This window comes from Sylvia atricapilla, chromosome 29 (assembly GCF_009819655.1).
Source record: "Sylvia atricapilla isolate bSylAtr1 chromosome 29, bSylAtr1.pri, whole genome shotgun sequence".
NCBI lineage: Eukaryota > Metazoa > Chordata > Aves > Passeriformes > Sylviidae > Sylvia > Sylvia atricapilla.
Genome location: NC_089168.1, coordinates 251523 through 269443, shown reverse-complemented (window position 1 = coordinate 269443; position 17921 = coordinate 251523). Strand labels below are relative to the sequence as shown.

Genomic DNA, 17921 nt, shown 5'->3' with positions numbered 1-17921 from the left:
ATCCCAGCCTGGGGACAGGCTGGGGAATGGCAGATGCTGGAGCACTGCCCTTCTCCAAGGAGCCCTGGGGGAAGGATCCGGTCCATGTGCTCTCCGTGCCCTCGGACCTCCAGCGCAGCACCACGGCCGCATCTGAAGGGGAACCATGTCCAAGGGACCACCAGCACCTCTCCAGCCTCTCAGTCACACCAGCTCCCCAAGTTGGGGACACCCCAAATTTACCTCCTCTTCAAAGCCATGTTCTGCCCCAGTGCAGCACGACGGCTGCATCTGAAGGGGAACTGTGTCCAGGCAGTCACTGGCAGCTCTCCCACCCCTCACTGACACCATCTGCAGCTCCCCAGGGCGGGGACACCCCAAACTTTCACTCCTCCCCATGTCCTGGCTCAACCCCGCAGCATCCCTGCAGAGCCTGGCCGAGGCACCGGAGGTGGGAAGAGCAGGAACAGGGATGGAATGAGCTCCAGGCTGCGTGGAGGGCAGCCAAGGGACCGCTAATTACTCTGCCTTAATGAGACCATTCCATGGGCACAAATATTCCACAGAGGCCGAGGGAGGGACGGGGCACTTGGCTTCCTTCTGGGTGAGAGGAGCGAGACACAGGCTCGACAGGAACCCGGGGAGTGTCACCGGGGTGATATGGGGGGAGGGAGGGCAAGAAAGCAGAAATGGGGCCAGCCTGGGCAGGAAGGGTCCTGAGGGGCTCCTGCAGTGACCCTGGCACAAGGCAGGGCAGGAGGGACACACAGATGTGTGCTGGGACACACAGATGTGTGCTGGGACAGACACGCTCCAGCCCATGTGAAATCAAACCCATCCCTGGGCATGAGCATCCTGATGACTCAGGACATTCATGTCACCCTTTTGTCTCCAGCAACAGTGGGGATGCAGCTCATCCCTGCCACCACGGCCTAGGGGACAGGGAGGGGTGGGTCTCAGTCCCCTCAGGGGATTTATTTTTGTTCCCTATGAGGGGAAATACCAGGTAAGGGGAGTCAGAAGTGCTGGGGCAGAGCCACAGCAGGGTCCTGAGTGTCGGATCTTCGTTAACTGATTAAAATCACCATCATAATGTTGTCCCCTGCAACACAATGAGCTGGGGTGTGTGCGTGGCTCCAGACATGGCCCCCAGTCCCTGTTCCCTCCATCCTCTGCTGCCTCCAGCTCCTGCTCTCCTTCATCCCCTGCTGCCACCCAATCCCTGCTTTCCCTTTTGGTCCCTGCTCCCCCCTGTCCCCTTCTCCCATCCATTCCCTGCTCCCCCCATTCCCTGCTCTCCCCATCCCCTTCTTTCCCCCATTCCCTGCTCCCCTCCAGTTCCTGCTCTCCCCATTCCCTGCTCCATCCAACTCCTGCTCCCATCCATCCTGATCACTGCTCTCCTCTTATCCCCTGTTCCCCTCCATGTCCTGTTCCCATTTATCCTCTGCTCCCATTTATCCCCTGCTCCCATTTATCCCCTGCTCTCCCCCAGCTCCCAATTTCCTTCGTCGCTGCAACAAGAACAGCCATAAACAGTTAAAAAAAACCCAACAGAAAGGAACCACGAGATGAAGTTACCAATCATCCCGCTCTCCTGCCAAGTGAGTTCACGTCGGAGCCTCTTTCTTGGCCAGGATGAGGCAGCAAGGAAGAAAAATAGCTTTCCATGCAAAGTGGGGGAAGAAATGTACTTGGATTCCTCTGCAGAGCAACATTGCCCTGAAATCAATCTGTCCCAGCGCCCACAGCTCCTCTGCCCGCTGGCACTGGGACAGGCCATTCCCAGTGACAGGGCTGAAATGGAGTCAATGAAAACACCCTCCGAGCCGGGCCGGTTGGGATTGATGCTGCCCAGGAAGGTTATTTTAATGGTGGCCAGATTGCCAGCGTTTAAGGTTTATAATGCACTCGGGATCAAATGTCCTGATATTTCAAACCCCTTCCCGGGGGCTTGTTTTATAAAGGAAAACAACAAACCTTAAACCAAGAAATAATAAATCATGGCACCTCCGCAGCCTTTTCCCAGCAGCCTCACATAGATCCTGCTGAGCTGCAGAATTCCTGCCTGCTCTGCCTGGGAAGGAGCAGTGCTGCACTGGGAAAGAGCAGTGCTGGGACTGGGAAAACAGTACCGCACTGGGAAAACAGTGTTGGGACTGGGAAGGAGCAGTGCTGGACTGGGAAGGAGCAGTGGTGGAACTGGGAAAGCAATGCTGGGACTGGGAAGGAGCAATAATGTTGGAACTGGGAAGGAGCAGCTGGGAAGAAGCAGTGGTGGGACTGGGAGACCGGTGCTGGGACTGGGAAAGGGCAGTCCTGGACTGGGAGAGCAGTTCTGGAGTGGAAGAAGCAGCACCAGAGCTGGGATGAAGCAGTGCTGGCTCCAGGCACCTGCTAGCACAGTAAATGCATCCCCTGGCATCACCAAGCTCCCAGTTCTGACCATGGCAAAAAAGCCACAGAAAAGGGGAAAAAGAAAGCGAAAGAGCGTGAGAAGGGGAGGGGAAGGGGAAAGGGGAAGGAAAGGGAGAGGGGAGCCACCCCAAGAGCCACGGAGAAGCCCAGTGCTCTGGCTCCTGACACGTGTTCCCCAGTATTTTTCCACAGTCCAGGCAGAGGACTCCTGCCTTCCCCTGAAAGCCGAGCGTCACCCGATCACAGCGCACCGGAGGTGGGGATTTAACACCGCTGTCAACGCCGGCGTGGAGAGACCCAGGGGTGACCCGCACCATCTTGGGCTGCTGCCAGCTAAAGGTGGCCTCCTAAGGACAGTCCTGGCCTCTGTGCACGCTCTAGGGAGGTGTCCCCAGCTCCTGGCATCACCTCTAGGGGACGAGGACGTGAATTCGATGGAAGGAGGCACAAATCCCCCAGCACAGCTGCTTCCCTCGCTGTCCCAGCCCTGAGTCCATGGCTGAGCAATGAGGATTGCTCAAGGTTGTGATCCCTGACAAACGGTCCCAGGATGGAGAGACAAGGCCAGCAGGATGAACTTGGAGAGCTGGGGGAGCAGAGGGCTCCGGCTGGGACACAGGAATTGCAGCACAAGAGCCCAGCAACAGATTTTAATTATTATTTTTTACTGCTCTGTTTGGCTCTGAAATTCCTTGGAAGCCCAACTCCAAACAAACAAGGACATTGTCTGGGGAAACACGTGGAGGCTGGAATCTGGTTGAGAAAACCCACGGGATCACAAAGTCCCCGGAGGTCAAGGATCTGCCACGGAGCACAGAGGGTCCAAGAAGAGCTGTGACAGCCCTGTCCCGGTCTCCAGCTGTCCCCTGCCCCACACCAGAGGGGCTCAGGGCTGACAGGGGGTTCACAGTGAAGACCCCTGTGCCATCCTGATGCTCCAAGGGGTCGGAGCAGCCTCAGCACGGGCACGTGCCCCTGTCCTTGAGCACGAGAGGACGTGCAATGCCTCTGCCAGGATCCTCCCGGACAGGAACACTGTGGGATTGTCACACGGAGCTGAGGAGAGGGACAGCAGGATGGGAGGAAGGATAAGACAAGCTCCTCTTGTTACAATTCAGTGCTGGCAGGAAGGACAAACCCTTCCCGTGCCATCACTTGTGCCTCATCCTCATCACGGGGGTGAGCACGGAGGGACACTGCGCTCCCGGGGCTGGCAGGACAGTGCCACTTCCAATGTCCCTCTGCAGATGGGGACACACTGGACCCCTGCCCAGTGAGGGACCACATCATCCCACCTTGTCCTGGCCATTGGCACCAAGCCTCACACGTCCCCCTGAGGTGCCCAGAGCCCTCCCACCAGCCCACTCCGACTGATGGCAGAGAGAAATTATCCAATTCCAACACGAAGCAGGAATTTCTGTGAGAGAAATGAACGGAAGGTTTCAGCAGCCTCTGATTTTTAGTGTGTCCCCAGAAAAAGACCTGGGGGTAGGGAACCAGCCAGCTCAGATCAACTGAGAAAATCAGTGCCTGTGACAAATCTCCACGGGCAGCGAGGTGGGAGCCGAGGGGGCGGCGCTGCGGGAAACGCCGTGGCTCCAGAGCCTGCGGAGAGGCAAAAAGCTTTGAGAGTGTAAGGACCAGGGGAAGAGCAAAGCTCTGAGGCCAGCGGGTCGTGCCAAGGGCTGTTAACAGCCTTCATTTAACACATCTCCCACAGCACAAGTGACAGTAATCTCCGCAGGAGCCGAGCAGGACAGGGAGGCAGGGAGCGATCAGAGCCAGGCTGTGGCACTGTGCATCCCAGGTCTCCCCTGGCAGCTGGAGCTGCTGTTTTCCAGCCCCTCGGCATCAATCTCCCCCCATCAGATGCCAGCTCAAGCCCCATTAGCAGCAGGCACCAGGGAGGCCCCATTCCTGCTGGGAGCAGATAATGCCATAAAGAAGCAAATAAAGAGGGAAACCACTAATTGGATTCATGGGTCTCGCCAGTGTCCTGCCTGAGAGTGACATTATCTCTTCATCCCGACCCCCAGGACCCGACTCAGCGCAGGGGGAATTCACTCCTCCACTTCCTTTGTGCTGATGAACCAGCCTCACTCTGAGGGAGCCTTCAGAGACAGGCACTGAAAACAGAGACCCCCTTAAATCCCAGAAACCCCCCTAAATCCCAGAAACCCCCCTAAATCCCAGGAGGGGAGTGGGAAGCCGAGCCCTTGTCCTGCTCGACTCTACGCTATCGCCTGCGAGAGCAAAGGGTGAGGCCTCTCCCTAAAAATACACCCTGCCCTAAAAATACACAGAGTGAGCTTAAATTAACCGTGCACACACACCCTCGGCAGCGCCCACAGCCTGCCCAGCCCAGCCACACGCAGAGCCTGGGACCCCTGGGACCCCTGGGACCCCCAGGACCCTGCTGAATCGCTCTGAGATCCACCCAGGATCTTCTCTGCTCTCTGCTTTGCAGGGATCTGTTCATACGAGTTCATCCCGATTTGCTGGATGAGCCATTGCACAGTGGGGTGGAGGAAGGGGATCCCTCCGGCTTCAGGCCCCTCTGGAAGCATCCCCAATTTCAGGAGGCAAAAGACACTCTCGGGGGGATGACACCAGGGAAGCAAAAACCTGATAGAGACTCACTGCAAATCCCAGATCCCCTAATTCCACCCCGACTGACTGTCCAAGGATAAAAGCAGTGACAGGAATGGTGTCCCACGTCAGGGCTCTCCAGCTGTGGCACCCACATGCTTTTCCCCACCAGACCCACTCCTCTGCACAGGCAGGGAAGGTTCTGGAAGCCCACAGGGACCCCTCTTGGGCTCTCTGACTCAGAGAGCACCAAAATCCCAACCAGTAACTCTCCCTCCCATACTGACTGCAGACCTGGCACCAGCAAGCCCAAACAGGACACGGAGCTGTAACCACATTTGTTCTGGTCACAGAGCCACCAGCAGAAAGAAACCACCACCAGTCCCTCACATTGTGACTCAGTGGCACCCACAGAGGCACCTTTGGGTTGGGAGTTTGTTCTTGGTCACTTTTTGGGGTGGGACTCGGTCATTTTTTTGGGGGGTGGGACCAAAAGAAGCAAGAACATCCCAAAACCTGCTGCACAGGCAGCAGCTCCACTCCTGCCTGTATCCCTTCTCCTCATATCTGCACACCAAGAAACTACTAAACTTGATAGAAATAATAATAAAAACGAAGGGAATGACCTGCAGGAAGCTGCTTCCTTCCCACTTTCACCCAGCACGGCCTGGTGAGGGGCAGTTGCAGGGAACTGGGGATGGGGGTCCCGAGGGGAGTGGGCACTCACGGTGCAGGCTCAGGGAGATGTTGATGGACCGCTCTTCCACAAAGCCCTTCAGGTTGGGGATCTTGGCACACTTGAGGATGGTCTGGGAGGCACTGTCACCCACGTGGACCCAGCACACCGTGTCCTCCACGTAGTTGAAGTCCATGGCTGTGGTCTGCTTGGCGCTGGTGGGGGTGATGTTGGGCACGGGGGCTCCGCTCAGGTACGTGGCCAGGATGTTCTGGGAGTTGGCAATGAGCAGCACAGGAGGGCGATCCACAGGCTCTGGGGACAAAGGAGGGGACAAAGGGGTCAGGGCACACCTCATTCCTGCGGCTGTAACCTCAGGGAAAAGCCTGATGTGGAGAGCCCAGGGCAGGGCCGTGGTCTGCAGAGGTGCCCTGAAGCACCACGCTGAGGCTCTCACCGTTCTTGGCTTTGCAGGATCTGTTGTCTGGCTGCAGGAGATACCCTTCGACACAGCTGCACGTGTAGGAACCCTCTGTGTTGGTGCATGTCTGGCTGCAGGTCCCATACACAGTGCATTCATCGAAGTCTGGGAAAGACAGGAAAAACCCAAGGTTTGGACCAGAAACAACCCCCCCTTCACTGCCTGAAGAGGGAATGAAGCTCCCCAGTTTCTCCAAGGTGGAGCTGGAGAGGAGGGAATGATCCCTGAGCCAAAGGGACCCTCACATCAGCCTGCCAAGGAATCCAAGGGAGCCTCACATCAGCCTCCAGGGGAATTGAAGAGACCCTCATATTGACCTCCCAAGGAATCAAACTTTCACTTCCAAGGTCACCTCATGACTGGGCAGGCAGCCCCTGGTTCCCTGCTCCAGCTGCAGCAGAAAAACCCCTGCCTGGCCACTGAGCCTCCCCCCAGCTCTGCACCTCCATTCCCACTCCAAATCCCTCCAACCTCCAGCTCCCAAACCCTCGGCTTGGCTGCTCTTTCTTCTGGCAGATGAAAGTGCTGTATCCCCCAGAGCTCTGCACTAGAGCCAGGAATGGCTCCTTCCACCACATGAAAGGGATGGAGCCATCACCATCTCTCACATCCAGATTTGTTTCCATCACACTGATGCCATCAATCCTTGCTGTGACCCTCTCCCATCATTCCCACCCTCTCTGAGGCAGGGATGCCAGGAGCATGTGGCAGCCCCTGACTCCTTACACTGAGCCTTTTCCTTATTCCCAGTATTCCTCACTCAGACTTTTGGGAGCAGAGGGAGTTCCATCCCTCCCCTTCCCATCCCACCCCATCCCACCTGCCCTGTCTTGAGTCTGCCCAGCCCCTTCCCCACACGGCCAAGCCTCAGTGCTGCTGCCAGACGGTGGCATTGGCCACATCCCCGAGGAGCCAAGGTCACCAGCACGGAGTGAGGGCCCTGCCCAGCCCCCAGACCCACCTCTGCAGCTCCTCCTGTCCTCAGCCAGCTGGAAGGAGTGGTTGCAGTAGCAGACGGGGCCCGACAGCGTCGGTGCACAGTGGTGCTGGCAGCCCAGCGCCGAGCAGTTGGCCAGTTGTTCTGTGGGAACAGGGAAGACGGAGGAGAGAGGATGTCACCCAGGCAGGAACAGGATGGACACCAAGGACTCAAGGGTTGGGTAAGCAGGACCATCAGACACCCCACCAGGATTTGCTTGGAAGCTTTACACTGCTCCCATCTCCCCAGAGAGAAGGACTGAGCCCCTGAGCAGAGGGAGGGAGGGCATGTAGGATTCATGGCTGCTCCAGGGAAGGAGGTCTGAGCAGCCCCTGCCATCCACAGTGCTGCTCACTCCATGCCACTTCCAGTGGTGGCTGAGACCTTGTGCATGGGATGCATTTCCAGGGCATCCTGAGGGATGTGGATGCACCAGAGAGCCCAGAGCTCCCCTCCTGTCCAACCCTGGAGTGCTCAGAGATGACAATGTGAGGGTTCAGCACAGGCGCTCCACTGGCATTACAACCCCTAGGATGTCTGCAAGGTGGGGAGCAGGATGGGGGCAGCAATGCTCCAGCAGCCAGAGCAGGAACAGGGCTTGGAGTGACAATTTGGGGCGATGGCTCAAGGTGGAAGCTCAGGGTGATCACTTGGGGTGACAGCTGGAGTTTATAGCTGGAGGTGACAGCTCGAGGTGACAGCTCGGGGTGACAGCTCACCTGCCCAAGCCTGGGGCAGTGGCAGGCTGGGACTTGCAAGCAGCTGTGAGAAAATGAGGAAATGCCTCCCTGGGGCGGCACCGGCTGCAGGCAGGGGGAATTCAGCATCCGGCTCAAGCACCACCAGCGTGCCCAAACCTGTGAGTGCCAGGTGCCCAAAGCCCTGAGCACCAGGTGCCCAAAGCCCTGAGCAGCTGCCCCAACACTGCTCACGTGGCTCACGTGCTGCCCGGCCGTGAAAACTCAGATCCCACTTAAGTAACAAGAGCTCTTACTGAAATATTCATTCTGAGCTCAGGCACAGCTGCAGGAGCTGCCCCGGGCTGCTCCCATGGGATCCAGGCAGTGCAGGAGCTGGGTCCCAGCAGGGAGCCCTTTGGGGTCAGGGGTCCTGGTGGAGTGGGACAGGAGCCCCCCACCCCAGGCAGGGAAGGGTTGGGGAGCACAGAGGCCCCAGAGCTCAGGGTCAGCCCAGGACACACGTTTCTGAGCGATTAATCTGCGCAGCAGCACGCTCCTTTAGGGAGTTTTCCAGCAGGATTAGCCACGGGAACAGGCCAGGAGGGGGGACAAAGCTCCTGGAAATTAGGAAAAAACCACAGCGGTATCTCTTATCTGGACCAGAACCCCAGGCTTGGAGCTTTTAAACCCAGGAGACAATGCAGCTATTTCATGGCTGCAGGCTCAGGAATGATGGGCATTTCACTTCCAAGCGGCTCTGGATAATCTCTGGATCTGTGACTGTGCTGAGCTGAGCGTGGCGGGGCTCACACTCAACAGGAGAGACCAGGGACCTCATCACTCCTGTTCTATGGGGCAGCCCCCCCTTTCTGGGACTCTGTGTCCCCCCAAACCTACCCCGGCAGTGCGGCCCCTCGTCGGAGCCGTCGAAGCAGTCGTGGAGCCCGTTGCAGAGTTTGCTCATGTGGATGCAGAGCTCGGTGCCCAGGCAGTTGTGCTCGTTGGGTTGGCAGCGGGACACTTTGCTCTGGGGACCTGCAATGGGCACAAGGGTCAGCACAGGGATTGTGACCCCCCCCAGGTGCCAACACCCTCCTTGTCCCGAGGCCGTGGCACAGGCAGGTTCATGGGGGGCCCCTCTGAGCCCAGCACAAGGAGACTTAATCCCCATTATTAACTGGAAAAATTACAGAGGAAGCCAGGCTTTATTTTTAAGCTCCCCTGAAAAGAAGCAAGGCATGGAGACAAACAACAAACACACCATAAATCCATTAATGGCCTGAAACTCCAGGAAAAACTCCTGCGACGTCCAGCAGGGCTTCACCCCAGGCTGGAGGTGGCTGCAGGGGTGACAATGAGCCTTGGCACAGCCTCTGCAAATCCTGACCCCCTTCATGGGGTCTCCTCCTCTCCCTGCCCCAAATCCACGTTTCAGGGCTGAACACACAGCGTTCCACCAGAGCTACCAACACGTCTCTGCCCAGGGAAAACAGTAAAATCCCATTTTCCAGGGGCTGCTCATGCCTCCCCCTCCCCTCAGCAGGGCTGGCAGAAATAGCTCCGTGGATCCCCCCAGTGAGCAGTGAGAAGGGCACAGCACACACCGTGTCCAGACACGGTCCCATTTTAGCCCAGTCACCTTCACTGGAGACTCCAACAGCCGAGTTTGCCCTAAATAGGCTCCAGCTCTCCTTGGAGAGGAGTGTTACATCACACACAGAGCTCTGTGTGCTGGTACATCCTCATCTCACACAGCTCCAGACACTTCTGAGGGACACTGGATATGATCCCAGCGTGACCCTTGGGCTCCCAGGAGGGGATAAAAGGCTTTGGAAGCACATGGTGCTGTGGGAAGGGGACCACGATGCCCAGGGTTTGTGACACCCCTGACCCCAAGCACAGGAGCCCCAAACTGAGCAGAATCCTCAATCCATCACAGCCAAAACTTCCCTCTGTCCATCCTGGGCAGTGACACCCATTCCCTGCTCAAGGGATGCCTGAAAAATGGGAATCCAACAGGCTCCAGATGCCAGATCGCTCCCCTGTGTCTCAAACACATCCCAGTATGCTCCCAGTGAGCCAACTGGACTGGCACTGGGGTGATGGGATCCCCCAGGGTGCTCAGGACACCCAGCCTCTGTCACAGCCAGCAGGGATTTGAGCTTCCCTCTTTCCCAGCAGATGATTCTGGGAGAATTTTGTACCGGGTGCCACTGCACAGATTTATTTTTTGTAGAGGGTGGGCCCCCGGTAATTGCAAATTATGGGTTAATTAAGTAACATCAATATATGGACCAGAAGAATGGAGGGGCTGAAGTGAAGCGCCCAATTCATCAGTCAGAACTGCTCTGCCATGTCCATTATTCCCTGCAAAGAGCCTGGATCAAACCACTTATCCCAAACTGGGCAGGATTAATCCACAAGCCACTTTGTTTGCTTTTGACCATGTTGGCGCTAATAAATGAGCCAATTTATTACATGTGACAAGCTTGTGGTACACCCCAAGGAGCCGAATTAGATAGGAATGTTTAACCTCAAAAAACCACTCGGAAAAAAAAAAAAAAAAAAAAGGATAGAAGAAAAGCAATTCTTCCTCCTGCAGTTGATTTGGCAACAGCCCAGGGAGATGCAGATGGGAGGAACACAATGAGGGAAGAGGCTGGAGAAGCAGGGGAAGGATGGTCCCACTTGTCCCATCAGGATGGACACGGATGGCAACCCTGAGGGTCCTGGTGCTGCCTCTGGGTCACTTCTGAACTCTTCAGGACCATGCCAACAGCAGATCCAGCAAGGCAAGATGAGGGATCCCAGGCCTCCTGAGCCCTTGGATCAAAGGATGGACCAACCAGGCACCGGCCACAGCTGAGCCACGGCAAATTCCTTCCTCAGAGCTCCTCCTCTTTGATCTCCATCAGCATGGAGGCTCTTGTCCAAGTGTTTTCCTCTCAGGAAAGCTCCGTGGAGCAAAAAAACTGACTGTGCAAGAACCACGCGTGAGCCACTCGCATCAAATGAGCAGTTTGGGGACGGGAAGGGACCAGCCTGAACATCTGAGCAAAGCCAGGGAATACTCCAAAGGATTCCCCCAGAGTGGAAAACCTGGCACGTGCCTGACAGCATTTCAAGAGGCTCTGGCAGGAGAACGTCAGTGCCACGGCACCGAAGGACTCCGGAGCCTCCTCCAGCCCGGCTCAAACACGGATTAAATGAGAGTAATAAAAGTCATTCTCTCCCTGCCAGAGAGATAAGGAGGATGAGAGGCTGCTGGAAGCCCCGGTGCCGGAGTGGCGTGAGAAAAGCTGTCCTGGCAATCCTGGAGATACCGGGGGCCCGTGCTGACAGGTCAGGCTCCATGGGAACGAGCCTGGGCAGGAGCAAACAGGAGGCTCCACTCATCCCCCGGCCCATGGCAATGGCACAGATGTGCCCCAGCATCCCAATCTCCATGTCCTGGGGGGCACAGCATCCCCCTGACTTCCCTTCCAGTGTCTAGGGGTGCAAAGTGGGAACTGGGCGAGGTGGACAGAGCTACTCAGGAAGGTCCAGCCCCTCCAGGTCTCCAGAGGTTAGCTGAAAAGGGAACTGCTCCCAAGGAACTGAGAGATTACAACGTTTGGGGTCTGTGGTGATGATGGAAACACACGGACTCAGTCCCACACGTGGTGGTGAGGAGAGAGGAGATGCTTTGGTCTGTGTCTCACTTCCCCATCCTGGAAGTGCCAAGAGTGTTCCGAGGGGCACAGGAGCAGCGGGGGTCCCGTGTCCTCCAGGGATGAGCCCTCAGGGGGCTTGGAGCAGACCCAAGAATCTTCCAGCATCCATGACCTCCAGACAGAGGGACACGAGGTGCATCCACAGCACCAGAGGCTGCTCCAGGCCCCTCACCAGCCCCAGGGAAGAGAGAGGAAGAAGGTGGAGAGGGAAGAACATCCAAGGGGTCCGTGCTCTGGTCACCTGTCCACGTGGATGGAGCACAGATGCACGCAGCAAGCGGAACATGCCAATCACAACGGATTTCTTCCAGCCTCTGAGTCCTCCTGCTGTAATTTTCCAGGGCTGCTGATTGACTGGAGCCAGCCAGCCCATCCCAGCCCCCCATCCCTCCCACGGAGGGGCCATTGCATCATTTTGCCTTAAGGAATAAACAAACCCGGAGCCGAACCAGAAACTGCTCTGGAGGAGATGGTTCTGCCAAGCACAGCACGAAGTGGGAATCTGGGAGGGAGAGTTGGGACAGGAGATTCTGCTGGGCCCCGTGGTGGCTGTCCTGTGGCCCAGAATCCTGGGACATGGGGACAGGTGGTTCCTTGCTCCAGCCTGGCCAGAGCAGAGCTCGCAGCACAGGGGGACAGGCACAGCCACCACTCTCTGGTGTCACCACAGCTCTGACCCCTCTGCAGACACCCCCCACATTCCCATCCCTACTCCTCACCTAACCCATCCCAGTTCTCTGTTCCCTTCCAGAGAGATCCACCACCCCATCTGAGGTGGGAGCACCTCCAGAGCTGTGCCCACCAGTGCTGTCCAGACCAGTGAACCCAACCCAGCATCCTAATCCCAAAACACATCTGAGACAGTCGCCCTTCCAGCTGCTCCCTGGGACTGCCAGAGATCTCCTTCCCTCACTCCCCGTGCCCAGGAATGCCAAGGTGCTGGGGACAGGGGTGACACTGCTGCTGACTCTTCCTTCCTCGAGCACATCCATTTTGATGGGAACAAACACAAATGAGTGATTCCTTGTTCCCAGGAGGCTGGTTTGGAAAAATGGACAGATGGAGGGAGGGATGGAGGGATGGAGGGAAGGATGGAGGGATGGATGGACGGATGGAGGGATGGATGGATGGATGGATGGGGGATGGACGGATGGATGGAGGGATGGATGGACGGATGGAGGGATGGATGGATGGAGGGATGGATGGACGGACGGAGGGATGGAGGGACAGAGGGATGGACGGAGGGATGGATGGAGGGATGTAGGGATGGAGGGATGGAGGGAGGGATGGATGGATGGATGGATGGATGGATGGATGGATGGAGGGATGGATGGATGTAGGGATGGAGGGATGGAGGGATGGATGGATGGATGGATGGATGGATGGAGGGATGGAGGGATGGAGGGATGGATGGACGGATGGAGGGATGGATGGAGGGAAGGATGGATGGACGGAGGGATGGAGGGATGGAGGGATGGATGGAGGGATGGATGGATGGAGGGAGGGATGGATGGAGGGAGGGATGGAGGGATGGATGGATGGATGGATGGATGGATGGATGGATGGATGGATGGATGGATGGATGGATGGAGGGAGGGCAGGATGGATGGAGGGATGGAGGGATGGATGGAGGGAGGGAGGGAGGGATGGATGGAGGGAGGGATGGATGGATGGAGGGAGGGATGGAGGAATGGATGGATGGATGGACGGACAGACGGATGGACAGACGGATGGACAGAATGGACGGAATGGACACCCCCCACCCCAAGGGGCTGCAAAGGGAGCTGAGGTAGAACGTTGTGCAAAGGCCACTCGGGGCCCTGGAACGCCCGTGGAGCGATGGAGCAAACGCAGAAAAAGAGGATTAGGAAGGAAAGGCATATACATACATATCTCAGGAGATTCATCCGAGCCATCAGGACAATCCTTCTCCCCGTCACAGCGCCAGCCCTTAGATATGCACGTAATCTGATCTTTGCATGCAAACTGTTTCGGGCTACAAGTCTTCGGTGCTAGATGAGAAAAGAAATAACGATAATAAACAACATCAGTTTCTTCCCAAGGACAAGTTGTTTCAAAAGAAAAATCAAATTTCAATTAAAGGCCGACATTGGTTTGGGGGTTTTTTTTGGGGAGGGGGGATGATTTCTTTCCTATGGCTTGGCAGAAGTTCGAGCCCGGCACCGGATCCATCAAGCCTGCCCCTAAGGAAAGGAGGAAATTTAAGCTGGAGCATTAATTACACCGGGAGAAAACAGGAGTCGAGCGCTGTGATGCACTCGCAGATTTTAAAGATCATTTAACTTGGATGAATTAGCTCCTGGGAGCCAGAGGCGCTTCGTTTTCTGTGCTAGGCAAGAGAAAAACAGGAAAAAAACCCAACAAAACCCAAATGAGAACAAATTAAAAAGTAATGCTTTTTTAAATCATGAAGACAACAGTGGGATGGGGATCCACCCATCCTATGTCCAGGACCTCAGGGCAGTCCAGGGAAGGATGATCCCACATCCCTCATGGACACATGGGGAGGGAAAATGGACAGAGTGAAAACCAGCAGGAAAAGCCAAAATCCAGAGTCTGGGGAGGGAGAAAGGTTGAGAAGAGCCTCCTGCCCATGCCTTGAGGGGGGCCACTGAAATGGGAGGGGACATTGCACCCCTTCAAAAGGAGAGGCTGCAATGGGGGGTCACTGAAATGGAGGTCACTAAAATGAGGGGGTCACTGAAATGAGGGGGTCACAGCCATGGGAGGTCACTTGGAGTCCCCTCAAAACACAGGCTGCAGTGGGGGTCAGGGGGGGGTCACTGCAATGAGGAGTCACTGCAGCCCCCCCAGAGATGAGACTGCAATGGGGGCATCATTGTAATAGGGGAGTCACTTCCCTCCCCCAAACCCAGCCTGCAATGGGGGGGTCACTGCAATGGGGGTAATTGAAATGGAAGAGTCACTGAAAATGGCAGCCACTGCTCCCCCCAGAGCTGAGACTGAAATGGGGTGGGGTCACTACAATGGGGGGGTGGCTACTCCACCCCTCAAGTGGAGAGGTCACAACCATGAGGGGGTCACAGCTATGGGGGTGTCACAGCTATGGAGGGGTCACAGCTATGGGGGAACACTGCCACTGGGGGGTCACAGCTATGGGAGGACACTGCCATTGCAGGGGGGGAGTCACAGCTATGGGGGGTCACAGCCATGGAGGGGTCACAGCTATGGGGGAACACTGCCACTGGGGGGTCACAGCTATGGGGGAACACTGCCATGGAGAGGTCACAGCCATGGGGGGACACAGCCATGGAAGGGTGTCACAGCTATGGGGGGGGTCACAGCCATTGGGGGACACAGCCATGGAAGGGTCACAGCCATGGAGGGGGGTCAGAGCCATGGAGGGGGTCACAGCCATGAAGGGACACTGCCATGGGGGGACACTGCCATGGAGGGTGTCACAGCTATGGGGGTGTCACAGCCATGGAGGAGGGACACTGCTACTGGGGGGTCACAGCCATAGAGGGACACTGCCATGGGGGGGTCACAGCCATGGAGAGGTCACAGACATGGGGGGACACTGCCACTGGGGGGTCACAGCGATGGAGGGGTCACAGCCATGGGGGGGGACACTGCTACTGGGGGGTCACAGCCATGGAGGGGTGGTCACAACTATCGGGGGACACTGCCATGGGGGGGACGACACTGCCATGGGGGGGGGGACACACAGCCATCGGGGGGGTCACAGCTATGGGAGAACACTGCCATGGAGAGGTCACAGCCATGGGGGGACACTGCCACTGGGGGGTCACAGCCATGGAGGGGGGTCACAGCTACGGGGGGACACAGTCGTGGAGAGGTCACAGCCATGGGAGGACACTGCCATTGCAGGGGGGGAGTCACAGCTATGGGGGGACACAGCCATGGAGGGGTCACAGGTATGGGGGAACACTGCCATGGAGAGGTCACAGCCATGGGGGGACACAGGCATGGAAGGGTGTGACAGCTATGGGGGGGTCACAGCCATTGGGGGACACAGCCATGGAAGGGTCACAGCCATGGAGGGGGGTCACAGCTATGGGGGGGTCACAGCCATGGAGAGGTCACAGACATGGGGGGACACTGCCACTGGGGGGTCACAGCCATGGAGGGGTCACAGCCATGGAGGGGTGGTCACAACTATCGGGGGACACTGCCATGGGGAGGGGGGACACAGCCATGGAGGGGGGTCACAGCTATGGGAGAACACTGCCATGGAGAGGTCACAGCCATGGGAGGACACTGCCATTGCAGGGGGTGGGTCACAGCCATGGGGGGGACACTGCCACTGGGGAGTCACAGGCATGGAGAGGTCACAGCTATGGGGGAACACTGCCATGGAGAAATCACAGCCATGGGGGGGGTCACAGCGATGGAGGGGACACTGCCATGGGGGGACACAGCCATGGGGGGGACACTGCCATGGGGGGACGCTGCCATTTGGGGGGGAGTTACAGCCATGGGGGGACACTGCCCAGCCCCAGCGGTGGCCGGAGCTCTTGCAAACCCCACTCAGCTGTAAGCCCTTGTTCAAGCAAAGGCAGCCACACACGCAATTCCCAAAACATTCATCTCGTGGCATCCCTGCTCTGCTGCCAAATTCCCCGCTCCCAGGATCCACTTCACTTCCTGCTCAGCCCAGGAAAGGGGGGTCTCTGTCTGCATCTTCCTCCTGCCGTGGGGCTGCTCCACAGCAGGGGAGGCTGCGAGAGGAGAGCAAGGGGATGATGCCATCCCTAATCCCCATCCCTCAAAAGTGGGAGGAAAACTTCCCACCCTGTCACAACCCTGATTACTCCTCGGAGCTGCACAGGGTTTTTTGCCTGATGCTGTTTGCTCTGAAGGAAGTGCAGCTCCTCCTGCCAACCTGCTTCCCTGCCTCCCTTCCTTCCCTGCTCACGGGCAGCACAGGAGCTGCTGCTCGGCACCACGGCGGGAGCTCAGCACAGCCAAGATGGAGACTGGACGGATCAAAATGGATGGAGCATCCCTGTCCTTCCCCTCCACCTTCCCTAGGCCAGCCTGAGCCTGTCCCCTTCCTCCCACCGGGCTCAGGGACAGGATCCTCCAGGTCCAGCTCTGCTCCAAACCCAGCCCTTCCACCTCCTCTTCCCAGCAGAACTCATCTGACGCCTCCATCCCCCGGCCACAGGCACATCCAAGGCAGGACTCATTAAGAAAAACCACAGCAAAGAACTGACACTCTCTTGGATTTCCTGCTCCCCCTCATCCTCCCAGGTCTCCAGCAACCACAGCATGACCTACAGATTCACCCACAGGTTTCACTTCCCCAAGGAGCAGGCAGAGCTACAAGGAGGGCGAATCCTGGGAATCCATTCCCAAACGGCTGTTTGTGGGATGGGAAACCAGGAGCCTGTTTTGCACTGGAGACTCTAATCCTGGAGCAGAGATGCTCGAAGGAGCCACCACTCAGCACCAGCATCTCCGTGCTGAGCATTCCCAGCTCCAGGACCAGAGCAGAGCAGGAACACGTGGGATTCCCTCCAAGCATTGGAAGGACAACTGTCCTGAGGACACCTGCCCTTCCAGACAGGTGCTGACCCAAGCAGGACGATCCCAGAGAGTTCCTCATCACCACAGGGCACCCAAACCCACCCAAACCCATCCCCTTTGCCATTCCAACCGCGGGAAGAGCCAGAGGCACCGCGGCTCAGGGCAGGGAGAGGACGGAAGGCGATGACTCCACGGCGCATTCCCTGTCCTCGCACAGCGTGTTCCCGGCGGGTTCAACGCCCTCCACTCGGTGCCTCGGTGCCAGGTGGACAATTAGAGAAGGTGTCTCTGTTCATGCATCCCTCACACGGAGCCAAATTCCCTTCCCGAGCCGGGCGCTCGCCCCAGCGGCGGCGATGGCAGCGGAGCTCCGGGATCGGGAATAAAGGCGCCTTCATCGGCGCACAATGGGCGGCTCAGAGCGGGGCCGGGGCAGCTGCAGGGACACGTCCCCGCCTTGGCAGCCAGAGGAGAGACCCCGGCTCGAAAAGGGACTCAAAGGGGACAAAACTGTGCTAAAAACACGGCAGAAGTTCATCAAAATAGCCAAAAGATGCGGAGGAATTGTGGAAAAACAAACACGCCCGAAGGAGGGTCAAAAATTGGGGAAAAATGGGCAGAAGAAGGGGCACTAAAATGTGGCAAAAAAAAGAGAAAAACAATAAAAGGGATGAGAAAAGTGGTGAAATGAAAGGGCCTCAAAAAAGGCACGTAAGAAGAGGGCCCCCAAAAAGGCACAAAAAAAGAGAGGTGCCCCAAAAAAGGCCCTACCCCAATGTAAGGGCATCCGTGGATGGCAGGGACAAAGGAACTCTGCAGACCTGAGATATTCTAGAAACCCTTCCTGTCCCACCTTTCCCAACACCCCAAA

General features: G+C 57.3%; 1 protein-coding gene across 1 annotated transcript in view; it reads right to left on the bottom strand.

The window, feature by feature from the left end:
• LRP1 (LDL receptor related protein 1) overlaps nt 1–17921 on the bottom strand; it is a 78797-nt gene that overhangs the window by 49169 nt on the left and 11707 nt on the right. The window contains exons 2-6 of the mRNA XM_066337468.1: nt 13405–13527; nt 8700–8837; nt 7105–7224; nt 6120–6248; nt 5714–5977 (exon numbers count right to left, since the gene is read on the bottom strand). Coding sequence (XP_066193565.1) covers nt 5714–5977; nt 6120–6248; nt 7105–7224; nt 8700–8837; nt 13405–13527 — 774 coding nt within the window. The remainder of the gene's footprint in view (nt 1–5713; nt 5978–6119; nt 6249–7104; nt 7225–8699; nt 8838–13404; nt 13528–17921) is intronic.